General features: G+C 34.8%; 1 protein-coding gene across 3 annotated transcripts in view; it reads left to right on the top strand.

Moving 5' to 3' along the window:
* MSH2 (MUTS homolog 2) overlaps positions 1-13,440 on the top strand; it is a 111,864-nt gene extending 98,424 nt beyond the window's left edge. For 2 of the 3 annotated variants that reach the window (XM_089830100.1, XM_089830108.1), the window contains exon 13: positions 12,726-13,440. In XM_089830100.1, coding sequence (XP_089686226.1) covers positions 12,726-12,929 — 204 coding nt within the window. In that variant the 3' untranslated portion in view covers positions 12,930-13,440. The remainder of the gene's footprint in view (positions 1-12,725) is intronic. The other variant, XM_089830103.1, reaches the window with a different exon arrangement.
* The last annotated feature ends 1,443 nt before the right edge of the window (positions 13,441-14,883 follow it).

Raw genomic sequence — 14,883 nt, 5'->3', positions numbered from 1 at the left:
CCACTTGAAGTGGCACCATCATTGGTGGTGTTTCCGCTTCCTCCTGAAGCGGAAGCCTCCTGTGTCAGGAGCACTTGTTGATGTCCTCTTGTTTTCATATTGAAGGGGCATTCTTTTGTGGAATGTCCCATAATTTGGTAGATCTCACAGAACTGGTTCTTCGGATAGGATCCCTTCGTGTGACCTTCTGTCTTGCATTCTGTGCACCATAGCTCATTTCCCTTCATCTCTTTTTGCATATTTTTAAATTTCTTCATCATTCTGATCATATCCTTCTAGAGGGCTTGGACCTTCTTACTGTCCTTTTCATCTCTATCTCCTTCCGAAGATGAGTCATTTGAGTCAGATGAGCTATTTTTTTTCTTTTTTTGTTTTTTGTTCACTTTCTAAGTTCATTGCCTGATTTTATGCTTCGGTGTATGATGATGGTGGCACAATCTTCATTTTCTTCCTTAACTTCGAGCGTAGTCCTTCAATGAACCATCTCTTTTTCAGCCCATCTGCCGGCTTACTTTCCATTTTATTTATTAATTCTTTTAGTTTTTTGGCATATACATGGACTGTTTCATTTTTCTTTTGCTTTGTGCTGTAGATTTTTGCTACGATCTCAATGTCGTCTCGCAGCAATCGAAACTTGGTGATAAACTCTTTTTTAACTGTTGCCTAAGAAGTTAATTTTTGGGGATCGGCATCGGCAAACCAATCAATTGCTACACCCTTTAGGGTTGCTGAAAATTGTTGGACCCATTCATTTGTGTCGGTTACGCCATTCGCTCTCCAAATTGTTTCGCATGTCTTACAGTGTCTGATTGGATCGGTCGTTCCATTACCATCAAATTTTGGCAATTTTTCCTTTGGTCCAACCATTACTATTCGAGTTGGAGGTACTTGTGTACCTGTGCTGTTTTGCACACTCGTGCTGTTCTACACACTCGCATTGTTTTGCACACTCGCATTGTTTTGGACAATCGTCTTATTTCCAACATCTGCGTTACTTGATGAAAAAGGGTTTTCCTCAAGCGAAGTTGTCCGTTTCGAAAGTGTATTGCGGACGAAGAGTTCACTCCACGCTCGTGCTCCCTCAGTACTCCGAGCCGTGCGAGTTAATTCCATTCTGTCTGGATTCTCTTCCCTTGGTGTATACAAGTTCAGAAATTCCTCCCTTGCTTCTTCCACCAAATCCAACCGTTGTTGAGTCTCTTCCAACAATTCCTTAGTGCTTTGGTGTCCGTTGGTAATTTGCTGAAACTGTCGTCTACGCTCGGTTTGTTGTGCGAAAATTAAATTTTCTTGTGCAGTGCGTATTCCATCTTTTCTTTTTATCTTATTTCTATCCTTGTTAAGCTGATTCGGCATTAGTTTTCATTCCTTTGCCTTCGTTCCAGGTCCATGGGGCAAAGGTGCCAAATGTATACCGTACGGGGTAAACGGTTTATTAATGCATACAAACAATAGACAAGAACATGTAACACAACAATACTCCTTTTATTATTCACATATGTGCCGAAGAGATTACATAGTGTTTCCAATGATGAGTACAACAATGATCCAAAGTCCATTCCGGACGGTGTACATATACTATTCCGAAGGGGTGACTCAACTGTCGCGCCCATTCGGATATAATTAATTCTACTCATCGGCTATATAATAATTACCGACTACATGCTAATCTACCTGTCGGCTATTTTATAACTTTATCGACAACAGTGAATACAACATTTGGATGCAAGCAACTAGGAATGTGCTTAGTCCAATAACATATACAAGGAACTTAGCTTGAAAATAATAAAAATTATAGCACAATAGGGAAGTTTAGAACAAATTAAGTGTGAGAAAATGTAATCATTCGTGTAATAATTTATGAGAAAATAAAAAGATGATGCATTTTATATGGATATTGGAGATACATACTTTCTTGGCACAAAGTTACAGGAGATGATTTGCAAGTATTAAGGAAGGAAAGTTGAAGTTGTATGATAACCATCATCATAATTCTACTTAAGATGAGACACAAGTCTAAAGTGGATTTTATCGGTCAACGATATAAGAGTGGGAATTTTACATTGTGGGGGGAATATTAATCAATGTTTCATTCCCACTTGAACCATCTTTAAAGGGAAGATGTCAGAGAAGGGACACCATTAAAGCTCCAAATTAGAGAGGAGATGTTCCATTCTACAATGCTTATGGACCCTTATGCGCACATAAGTATTCCTATCTTTTACATTTATCTACTCATTGTTTGTCTCTTTCTTATTTGTAATCCTATACATACTATAAGAGTTATTTGCCTTGATCTTTTCCTTTACGTTTGGAGACGTTCTTGTAGGAAAAGAAAGTTGGTACTTTACACAAGCTACCAAATATTATGCAGACTCAATCTTATGATAGTAGCTCCAAAGAACCTGTGATCTAGAATTCACCAGTCATCTGATGATCAGTTTAGACAAAGTGAGGTTCTTGAAGCAAATATCTTCGATGATAGAGATTATGAGTATCCTTAAACATAAAGAGAGAGTTTGATACTTCATCAAAGACAACCTCATACGAGGAGCTAAGAAAATTGATATTTAGAGGGAGTCTATAAATACATGTGTGTGACTGCATGATTTTGATGGGCCTACTCCTGTGTACATCATGAGGAAGTAACGACTTATCACTAGAAAGTCGGAAGATCGATATTAGATTCAGAGGGAGTTCGACAGGCATCCTTGGGTGAAGAGAGCCTCTAAGGGAATAACTATAGGACAAGACTTCCTAGGACCATTGTTTAGAGGGAGAATTTAAAGGTGCAATTCCTTGTGAATGATATCCTCTCTACGAGGGGGAATTTCTAAGTGAATTTCCTTGTAATGCATTATTCTTTGTGAGAAAGAAGTTGAGGTGAAAGCCCTTGTTCCACCCTCTGATTTGGTTCATGGTGGTTGCTATTTTGCATATGTCGATTGTGTCATGAAAGGCGATGATCTTTCATTGATACATATGTTTAGAGGATAGCTATTGTGTTAAAACTCTAACTTTGATCACCATATTGATCTGACTGTGCAGATCGCACAGATCTTATCTTTCATGTAATACCTTATGAAGGCTTATATATATATATATATATATATATATATATATTGCTCCTTGTCTAGGCATGATCAGTGACTTCTTGAGATGATTGTGTTTTAGTATTAACCTTAACCAATCTTAGGTAAATTCGTTTACTAACCAATACCTCCTTTGAGTGCCGATTATGAGAATGTAGTTGTGGGCCAACCTAGATAGGGTCATGTCCCTTCAAGGGACATGCCCTTTGGTTATGGTATTTATATAGGGTGTGGTTGTAGTTAAAAGACACACAAATTATATACAGTGTGCTCCTTTAAGCAATTTTGCCTTATACGAATACTTGCAGAGACAAAAACATTTCAGAATAATATTTATATTATTGACATTACTTCATGCAAGTCTGAATCACAAAGATAATCTTCAACGAGCATCGTAGAAGTTATTATCTAAGTCTAATCATACAGATTTTGTAGAAAATTTACGTGGTATCAGAACTAGGTTGTTGAACCTAGGCTCTACAAATTGACAATCAGACTTTGAATATTTAGTAACTTCCTTCTATCTTCAATGGCAAGCACAATTAGACCTGAGGACAAGTTTGATGCGAAAGAACATTTTGTTGCTTGGAAATTTAGAATCATGATGATTCTCGATGGCAATGATGTGAAACAGTTCATTGACTCGACATCCAAGCAACCTGTTGTTGAACCTAATAGAACTATCTGGATTAAAGGAAATAGAAAAGCCATGCAGATCATATTAGATGGTGTGAAAAATGAAATAGTACCTATGCTAATGAAACATCAAACAACATTTGATATGATGATTCATTATTAAATGCATACGAGGTTAACAATGCAACTAGAACCCTTGCACTAAAAAGGTAGCTTAATCATATACAAATAAAGAAAGGAGAATCTATGAATTCATACTTCCTAAGGGTTTCTAGTCTAAGAGATGATCTTGCAAGTATAGGGACCATAATTAAAGACAAGGAACTAACACTTATGGCTATAGATGGGTTACCAGATTCATGAGAAACATTTGCACAAGGAGTAAGTGCTAGATACAATATTCTTGACTTCAATAGACTTAAGAGAGATTGCCTTCAAGAGGAATCTAGAAAACTTGAGAAAGGAGGAAAGTTGAAAACTGAATATGAAGAACTTCATGTTCTCAACACAAATTCCTATAAGTTAAGAAGAAGCACTTCAAGAAGAAGGAGGGTAATCAAAAGAATGACAAACCTAAGAAAGATCTATTCAAAATAAAATGCTTCAAATGTGAAAAATTTGGACACTACAGATCCAATCGCCCTGAGAATAGAAAGCAACAAGTAAACTGTACAAACATTACTAGGAAAGACGATAACTATGATTTGGAGAATCGTGTATTGTGTTCTGCACTATCAAATGAAGTATCTAGCAAAGCATGGGTGATTGATAGTGGATCATCTTGACACATTATAGGATAAAAAGAAGCACTAGACTCTATATCAGAAGAAGTTGATGGCGAAGTTACCATTGGTGATAATTCAGCTCATTCTGTCAAAGGAATTGGGAATTGCACCTTGAAACTAAAGTTGGGTAGTGCTCTACAACTGAAAGGACTACTCTATGTACCAGGAATAAAAATGAATCTAATCTCTGTTACAACACTTGAAGATGATGGACATAATGTTACATTCATGGACGGTAAAGTAATGACCTGGTCCAAAAACTCCTCATTTAAGAAATTAAAATTGATTGGTCAAAGAAAAGGAAATAAACGAAATATGGCATAGAAGGTTAGGACATCTAAATTTCAAAACCTTATAGACTATGGAGAAGATGGTTACTAGTTTACCTAAGCCAAATAAAGATCATTCAAGTATATGCAAAAGATGCGCTCTGGGTACGAAGACCAAAAGTCCATTTCATGATAGCACTAGAAAGCTAACAATGTTTTGGAATTAGTCGACTCAAGTTTACGTGGACCTATGCCCGTTCCTTCTCTTGGAGGATTCTGGTACTATATACTTTTTGTAGATGACTTTTGTAGCAAAATTTGGATTTACTTCTTAAAATGTAATGAATTAGAAGAAATCCTTAAGAGATTTAAAGAATTCAAAAGCTTAACTGAAAACTTATCAGGACACAAAATTAAAACGCTTAGGTTTGATAATGGAGGGGAATATACTTTAGATTTGTTTAAAGAGTTTTGTAAAGATGTAGGAATTAAGAGGGAATATACTGTTCTTTACAACCTGCAACAAAACAGGGTAGCAAAAAAGGAAAATAGAACAATTATAGAAGCAGCAAGAGCTATGATATTTAATCAAAATTTAGAATATTATCTTTGGGCAGAAGCCTTTTGTACTGCAGTCTATAGTCAAAACAGGAGTCCTCATTCCTACCTTAAAGATAAAACTCTTGAAGAAGTCTTTACTAACGCTAAACTTAATTTAAGTCATCTTAGGATATTTGGATGCCCAATATATATACATGTTCTAAAGGAAAAGAGAACTAAGTTAGAACCCTCCAGGAAGAAAGGTATTTTTGATGGGTATAGTGAAACCTCTAAAGTGTATAGGATTTTCTTACCTGGTTAGAAAAATATTTAACTTAGTAGGGATGTGATATTTGAAGAAGATTTCACATTCAAAAGAGCCCTGAGTTCTGAAGATCCCTCTCTCTTACCTAGTTTTGAAGAAAATCTTGAAAATGAGTTTCAGAGGGAGAACATTGAAGAAATTGAAGATGAAATGCAAAAACTTAATCTTGAGGAAACTCAAAATTCTAAGAAAAGACCACTTTGGGCCATTAAGACTATAGAGGAAGCACAAGATTTCGTTGCACCATCTGGAACCTTCAGAGAAAGCAAAAGTCCCAAAAGATTTTCTAGTTATGTAGCAAACATGAGTGATTTATCTAAATTAGAACCTACCAATGTTTCAGATGCAATTAAATTACAACTTGGAAGGATGCTATGACGAAAGAATACCAATTCATTATTAAGAATGATGTTTCAAAAATTGCTTCAAGGCCTGAAGGAAAATTTGTTGTTTCTTCTAAATGGATATTTAAAATCAAGCATGTTGCTGACGGTAGCATTGACAAATATAGAGCCAAATTATAGCCGGCGGATTCTCTCAGAAAGAGGGAATTGATTATAAAGAAACCTTTGCTCCTGCTGCCAGATACACCTCTGTAAGAGCAGTCCTAGCTATTGCAGCATCGAAGGGATGGAAAGTACATCAGATGGATGTAAAAACTGCATTTCTCAATGGAAAGATTACATAAGAGGTATATTTGGAGCAACCTGAAGGATTTGAAACTCATAACCCTAAGGTTTTTGTTTACAGGCTCAAGAAAGCTCTCTATGTACTTAAATAGGCTCCAAGGGCTTGGTATGAAAGAATTGATAAGTATCTCTCCAGCTTAGGATTTTCCAAGAATGAAGTTTATCCCAATCTATATAATAAAATAGATAAAGATGATATGGTAATTTTGATACTGTATGTTGATGATTTATTAATAATAGGCGATGATCATCTTATAGATCAATGCAAGAAAGATCTAATCAGAGAATTTGAGATGAAAGATTTAGGACTCCTTCACTACTTTCTAGGACTAGAAGTATGATATAATTCTGACAGTATAATCAAGGAAAGTATACTTTAGACATCTTGAAGAGATTTGGAATGCGAAACTACAGGCCCATGTCTTCTCCAATGGAGACTAATCTACATAAACTTAAGGAAGCAATAGTAGAATCACCTTCCATAGATTCTACTTTTTACAGAGAGATGATTGGGTCTCTTATGTACTTGGTAAATACAAGACCTAATATTTGCTATGCTGTTAATGCCTTAAATCAGTTTATGTGTGAGCCAAAAGAGATTCACCTAGTTGCAGTTAAACACATTATGAAACTTACAACACACTCTTAACCTTGGGCTCAAATATGAGAAAGTTGACTTGGACTTGCATGGATTCACAGACTCAGATTGGGGTGGAAGTTTTAATGATAGAAAAAGAACTTTAGGATGTTTCAGTTTAGGATCAACGATGATATCATGGATATGCAGAAAGTAGTCATCAATAGCTCAAAGTTCCACAGAAGTTAAATACATTGCTGCAACAATAACCTCTTGGGAAGCAGTTTGTCTTAGAAAGTTATTTGTGGGATTATTTGGCCAAGCCATGAATCCTATGATTATTCATTGTGATAATCAGAGTTCCATCAAGCTTTCTATGAATCCAATTTTTCATGACAGGTCCAAGCATATAGAAATTCCTTACCATTATGTACGAGATATGGTATACAAGAATAGTGTAAAATTAGAGTACATTTGCACTGCAGATTAGATAACAGATATTCTTACCAAACCTCTCTCGAGTGAAGATAGATCACTTCAGGAAAAGACTTGATATGGTTGAATTATAAAACATTTGTATTTTTTAAATTATTAATAAAATAAATTTTATTGTCAGGCTATTGACTGTTATGGGCTTCATGATTTGTATTTCATTATTTAAGAGGTGACAATCTCTGAGATAATGAACACTTGTATAAAAGACATTATGAGAGATGACGATCTCTTAGATAATGTGTTGAACAGTAGAGATCTATTGTCAAGATCTAGATGAGTTCAAGATCACATTATGATGTAGACATCTCTATGCCTATGAGTCACAACTTGGATAAATGAAGAATTTAATTATTCTCCAGAGTTTATCCTGTGTTCTGGTGGATCATAACTCAGGATCATATTGTGATATAGGTCTGCCAGTACCTATGAGTCACAACTTGGATAAAGGAAGAATTTTCCAATTTTATCCTGCATCCCATGCAAAATTATTATCACTAGTATGAGTGATAAGTCATATCACAAGTTTAGTAATATGACTTAGTATCATGTGTTCAATGATACCACATGCTTAGAGGATTCAGATAGATATAGAGTATCAATCTATGCTTATTCATTGTAATTGATGATGCTAGATATGTTATCTTTTAGTATGATTATCAAGTTAAGAGGGATTGTTAAAACTCTTTGATCGCCATACTAATCTTACTGTGCAGATCGCACAGATTTGATCTTTCATGTAATACCTTATGAAGGCTTATATGTATATTGCTCCTTGTCTAGGCATGATCGGCGACTTCTTGAGATGATTGTGTTTTAGTATTAACCTTAACTGATCTTAGTTAAATCTGTTTACTAACCAAACCTCCTTTGAGCACTGATTATGAGAATGCAGTTGTGGGCCGACCTAGATAGGGTCATGTCCCTTCAAGGGACATGCCCTTTGGTTACGGTATTTATATAGGGCGTGGTTGTAGTTAAAGGACACACAAATTATATACAGTCTGCTCCTTTAAGCAATTCTGCCTTATACGAATACTTGTAGAGACAAAAACATTTCAGAATAACATTTATATTATTGACATTACTTCATACAAGTCTGAATCACAAAGATCATCTTCAGTAAGCATTATAGAAGTTATTATCTTAGTCTAATCACACAAAATTTGAAGAAAATTTACATAGTGAAAGGTGACGATCTTGTCATTAGCTGGACTTGTTATCATGACAAGACAACATTTAGTTGTTGTCCCAAAGTGCCGATAGTCATGATAACAAACGTATCATGACCAGATTACATTAACTTGCTGTCCCGGAGTGCTGGAGATCATGATACTTGTCATGATAGAATTCATGACATGTTGATTACTAGTTATCTGATTGACTTCATTAAGTTGTTGTCCCAGAGTGCCAGAAATCAGGTAATTCATATCCTTCTAGGATATAACATATTCTTTTGGTAGGCATCAAGGATTTTTGATGCGAGTGCACATACCAAAAGAATATAAGTATGATATCATATGATTAATATTTCTTGTTGAATCATACTTCGGATGATATTAAAAGATAACATCCAAGTTGATGGATATATGTTGATATCATTAAATATGTCATTTTAAGAATATCTTATTGAAATGATATCTCTCTATATGCTTGAGACCATAATGTGTTCTATAGCAATCATCCCTAGCTAAGAGGGAGTGTTAAGGTTGTAACTTCTATCGGATTAAATTGACCTAGAGATAATCTCTCTATGGTCATTGGTTAATCATAAATAAGACAAGCACTAATATATATCTACTATAATATAAATAAATAAATAAATATAAATATATATATATATATATATATATATATATATATATATATATATATATATATATATATAGTTTAATTTATGATCAATTTATAAATTATCAAAGAGGCATGTTTCTTCACAAGACATGTCTCTTCTATGATTATTTATATAACATTCAAATCTACAATTGGAAAAACACCAATTACAATGGCAGCGCAATTACATTTGCAGAAAACAATCTTATTAACTCAACACTATGTAACAACCATCATTTGTAATTAATATCAAACCTTTATTCATACAGGCAAAGATCCAGGAAGCATGATGAAGACAAAATGAAGTATATCTACATTCCCAGCAACAACAGACGTATGTAAACATCAAACTTAGTGTACGCAAATAAAATACTCATCCTATATACACAATTTGAATGATGGATATAAAGCGTTGAATATATAACAAATGCCTATGACAAATGCTTAGGCGGTGATAAAAACAAACAACTGGAAACAATTAAAATTTCATATATGAATAAACAGAGGATAGAAGAGGTGACACCTGGAATCTTTTACACAATTTGTATAAGAAGCATAGTGTGCTAAATCGACTAAAAGTTGTTGGTAAAATAATAATTTGGTGCGGTTGTGTTTAAAGGAGAGATGCAATTTATTTTTGAAGAGATGATTTTTGAATGTAAAAGGTCACATCCCTTTGTATTTAAAATATAAAATGGGGAGAAGACACATAACATACAAAGAGATATTGGGAGAAGCAATTTTAAGAGATATATTTTATTTGTAAGGAGAAAGTTATAATTATTAAAGCAAATGACTTTGTAAATATAAATTTTTATATTATAGTTCAATAATAAATAAAAGCTCTTTTTGTTTATTTTTGAGGCAAAGAGATCCAACTAAAATATGATTTGTTCTTTATGATCAATAAAGAAATTATTGGATTTTTTCGACAAGGCTTTATTTTTTGCATTGGGTATTTTCCGCATTTTGTGTTCAAGAAGAAGGAATAGTGTGAAACATATAAAGTTTTTGCATCTCTGGCTAATTGGACTTCCTACGTAAGAAGTTAATTCCTTTTGGCTAGCATAGAATTGCATATAAAAAGTATTTGTTGCAGAGCTCAAGAGTAATTGATGATATTTTTGATGAAATATTGTCTCATAGAGTTGTACGTAATAATCTTCATAATCATTACCGACCAATAAAAATAATCTTCATAATTGTTGACTCTGTTGCCCGAATAAACTAAGGCATTGGTATTTTAAAATCATTGGAATATAATTATTGGAGTTATTAATTGAAGTTAGAAGTCTATATACTTCTTGCAAGCATATAATCAATTGTTGACAACCTTTTATAAACATTTAACCATTTCAAGCAAGCACATTAATTCATATTGATCGAGTTTGAGGACCTTACTAGCCTAAGAATTCATAAAGCTAAATTCGCTATAGAAGAGCTTTGAACCAGGTGATCAGGTTTGAAGTAAAGGTTCACCCGCCTAGGTGTAGCAAAGCCTGAGGTGCAAGGGAAGTATTCCGATTCCTTGGCCAGAACTGATTGTGGAATCATGTTGGAGAATTGGCAAGCTCTTGGATTTCCAATCTGTGGTTTTGGGAACGAACATGTGGAACGAGGGCTTTCACATCAAACTTCTCCGAGAGAAGAATGTATTAACAAGGGATTGCACCTTGAATTTCTCCCTCTTGGAGAAGAGCTCATTAACAAGGGATTGCACCTCAAATTTCTCCCTCTTGGAGAAGAGCTCATTAACAAGGGATTGCACTTCGAACTTCTCCCTCACGAAGAAGAGCTCATTAACAAGGGATTGCATCTCGAACTTCTCCCTCACAAAGAAGAACTCATTAACAAGGGATTGCACCTCTAACTCACCCTAATGGAGAAGAAATTATTAACACATAAAAGATCATTTGAAAGCCGAGACTGCCTCTCAACATGGCATCATTCTCATAGCTTTGATTAACACAATACCGGGAAATTGGCTTCAATGTTTGCCCAACAATGAGCTTTTGCAGTTACACTACTACACAAGCTTGTTGATCCTCTGCAAAGGACTTGCCATTCTACATCTGCCAATCAAGCTCCCTCTGAGTCTGATTTCTGCAGCTCAATAGTCTCTCTCTAAATGACATTTCTTCCTCTTTGAAGCAACAAGTCACAATGACAATCTGTATAGGTTTGTTCTCTTTAATGAAGTTATGTGCCACCAATTCAGTCCCATGGCTGCAAGCAACGTCCCCATGTTGATTTCTATAGCTTCCATGACTTTTCTTGTAATCTCTCGTCACCCCCCCTTGCTTTTAGATCCATATTGGAACCATTTTTAGAGAAATTAGTAAGAGTTTATAGAATTAAACTATTCACAAAGAGAAATATACAGATCAATGCTAAGAGCAAACACTATTCCCATTGCTATAACATGAATTAATATTAACTATATAAAATTCATGATCAATACTTAGTCATAAAATACTTATCTCTTTATAGCCTAATTTTTTTCACAATACACCAAAGATATTTTGCCATCACAAAATTATAGTGTAGGGAGAAAGTGAAAAATTCGAACACCAACACATCCTCCAAGGCTCTTCAGCTACATGTTCTTACAAGAATCCCTCATTTCTTGCATCTCTTAAATTCCAATTTTCTTATTCCAATTGAGGATCTTTATTAGATCCGCTTTGATACAATGTTAATTTTATGGTAGTGCTCGTTAACTGCAGGCAAACCACCAATCTGTTGCCTTCCCAACCATAAATGATAAGCTCTTATCGTCACCCCGAGCACACTACATATTCTGTAGATTGCAGAATTATTACTATTGATGCAAGAATGACCTTGCATATATATGAATCGATGCCTCCTAATAGACCTCCACTATTTTTGGCGCTAAGAATAGAATCAGACCTATTAATTACAAGTTACATTCATATAGGCCTTGCCCAATTACATAATTGCAAGTTACATGAATCACCCAAATAGGGCCAGATGCAATTAAGGATTGAAATGTCAAAGTTCATCAGCAACATGGGTAAGGCTGACAAGCTAATTAGCCATTAGGTGTACTAGGCCGACCCTAGAAGGGATCCGACCTAGCTATACATCACAACTTCTCTATTGAGTTTAAGCATATAAATTGATAAAGTAGAAACTAGTCCATTTTCATCAGGGCCCTGATAAAACTCAAACTTATCCTATAAGCCACATGTAGTAAACTACAACTTCATGCAGAAAACTTGGTTTGAGGTTACAGTTCATAAACCAGTAGGTTGCAGTCGATTTTTCTTGTTTTTTTGCTGGAAATCCTGAATCTTCCATCAACAATGTCTATGAGATGACAGAATGGACACTACTGGCAATCAGTAATTGGTTTCTAACTTAGAAGGCAGTTTTCTTTCAAGACATTACTAATGTACCTTTGGAGCCTTGAAAGATTTAGTTGTGTTAATTTTCTTCAAATATGATTACTTATCCTGGTTTTCAGCAGGTAAGGGCCAAACGGAAACGTGTATGTGGACCGGATGACATGGTTAGAGGTGCATCCCTAGCAAAGAAGTTTTTGCAGGAGTTTGCATCACTGCCACTTGATAAAATGGACTATGAACAAGCTTTGCAAGAAGTGCAAAAATTGAAATCTGGCTTGGAGGAAGATGCAGTTAATAATCCCTGGCTTCAGCAGTTCTTCTAGATGTACAAATGTAAATTATTATCAAGAGTTCTCATTGCTGTTTTTAAAAATATTTTAAAAATACTGACTGAACTTTCAAGTGAAGTTACTTAACCTCGAAGCAAAAGGCTGTTCATGCGTGCTGCATCACATTTAACAACTTCCAATTTCTGCATTTTCTTGAGGGGGGTACTGAATCATCTTGAAGGGTTAACGGATCCTGCTTCCCATTGGTCGAATCATTAAAGCACGTTGATGGCATTTATGCATGTATTTGGCAGCCAAATACAGTTTTCTCATCTTCCAGTGTGATTAAATGCCAATCCTTTTTGTATCTGATGTTATTATGTGTATATCACCACTTTGCAAACATTTGCATATTTCTCAACTCAAAATGCTAACTTTATTTGAGAAGCCTTTAATGTAGAGGCAGTGGTTCATTTGGACTTGGTCATTAAGCCACTGACTTGCAACACAAAATTTTGAGTTTTTTTGAACAGAGTAAATGACTATAGTTGACTTTGAAGTTGCATTTCAGATCTAGATGATAATTCTTTTAACTTTTTAATTACATATCTCATTTTCATACCCAGATTTACATAACTGACTACTGATAAATTCTGAATCCCATGCAGATTCCATTATATGATTTAAAATTTAAAATTTCACACTATATTTTACAAAGACGTTTTATCCATATTATATAAGTTGGGAAAGGGTTCTAGTCCCTTACATTGCATAAAAGTCCATTTCAACATTAGAGACAGCATATACAACCTAAAAAGAGGTATCAGACAGAAATACCCACCTAGAGAAAAACAGAATACAAGCAAAGAAAAATTGAGAAATAACACAAGCAGCATAAACTGAACAAGGAACAGAAATCACATATGGCCAGTAACCAGGTTCTCCCAGTGGTCAAAGATTATCCTCCTGATCTTCTATGCTCAGGATCTTCTGTTTTTTCTTTTTTTCATCTTTCTCCATTTTTCTTTATTTTACTCATACTTGCACTTTTGATCTCACAAAAATATGGCTACACTTCGTTTTAATGCACAGTTCTATCAGCAAGTGTTTTGTTCAGCAGTATTATAGATTGCAGGTTCCTAGAATTTACTAATTACAACAGACCGACTTCATAGAAAATAAGATTAACCTTGCATGGAAATGAGTATTCGTTTCATTCACATTTGTAATCAAGGATCTTCGTGAGCTAGTAGCTATAATTTGCTTCTACTATGAAACATAAAGATGTGAAATAGCACCTATGACAATTTAGTAGTTGAATATTGACTCAATTTTCTTTTTCTTTGGCTCTTAATCCCATTTGTTTCCTTTTAGTCCCATGATGCTTGTAAAACTGAACTATGCTTGAAATATTTGTTCTTTAGTCACGATGAACCTTGTTCTTAGTCAAATCTGATTCCAACGGAGCTTTAAAATCTGGTTAAGAAATCATGTTTGCATAATGTTCCATAACTGGCATATGGATATACCATTTTATGACTCATCAATACTGATACAACATTCTTTATATTCTGTTCCAGTATTCTGTGCTATTGAAACAGCATTCCAAAACTGCAGCAACGTTATTTCTACAGTTCTGTGGCTATCATTTACATCATATGCTTCCTAGTCCATATCAAATCTATCCTGCCACCAATGTGTGGTGTATCTTCTTGTTCCACAAGACCAATGATGAAATCCAGAAAATATCAATACTTAGATTGTATTTGACACCTATCAGTTGTAGTGAGATAGTGCTATGGCAGTAGTCAGTGGAATATAACAGTTAGATCCTTTGATGAATGTTTGAGATAGCGTAGTGATTGCAGAGGGTAAAAGAGAGAAAGCAAGGCTAACAATCCTTATAGATGAGTCAAAGGATTCACCTTGGAGAAAATCCAATATGAACAAATTGCTACGTTGAGACGCCACATTTCTATCTGTACAATTTTAATTAAGAGGTTACTAG

Source organism: Cupressus sempervirens, chromosome 1, assembly GCF_028749045.1.
Source record: "Cupressus sempervirens isolate cs-2001-9-10 chromosome 1, ASM2874904v1, whole genome shotgun sequence".
NCBI classification, from domain to species: domain Eukaryota; kingdom Viridiplantae; phylum Streptophyta; class Pinopsida; order Cupressales; family Cupressaceae; genus Cupressus; species Cupressus sempervirens.
The sequence above is the reverse complement of the archived record's forward strand: the minus strand, read 5'-3'. Positions and strand labels throughout refer to the sequence as shown.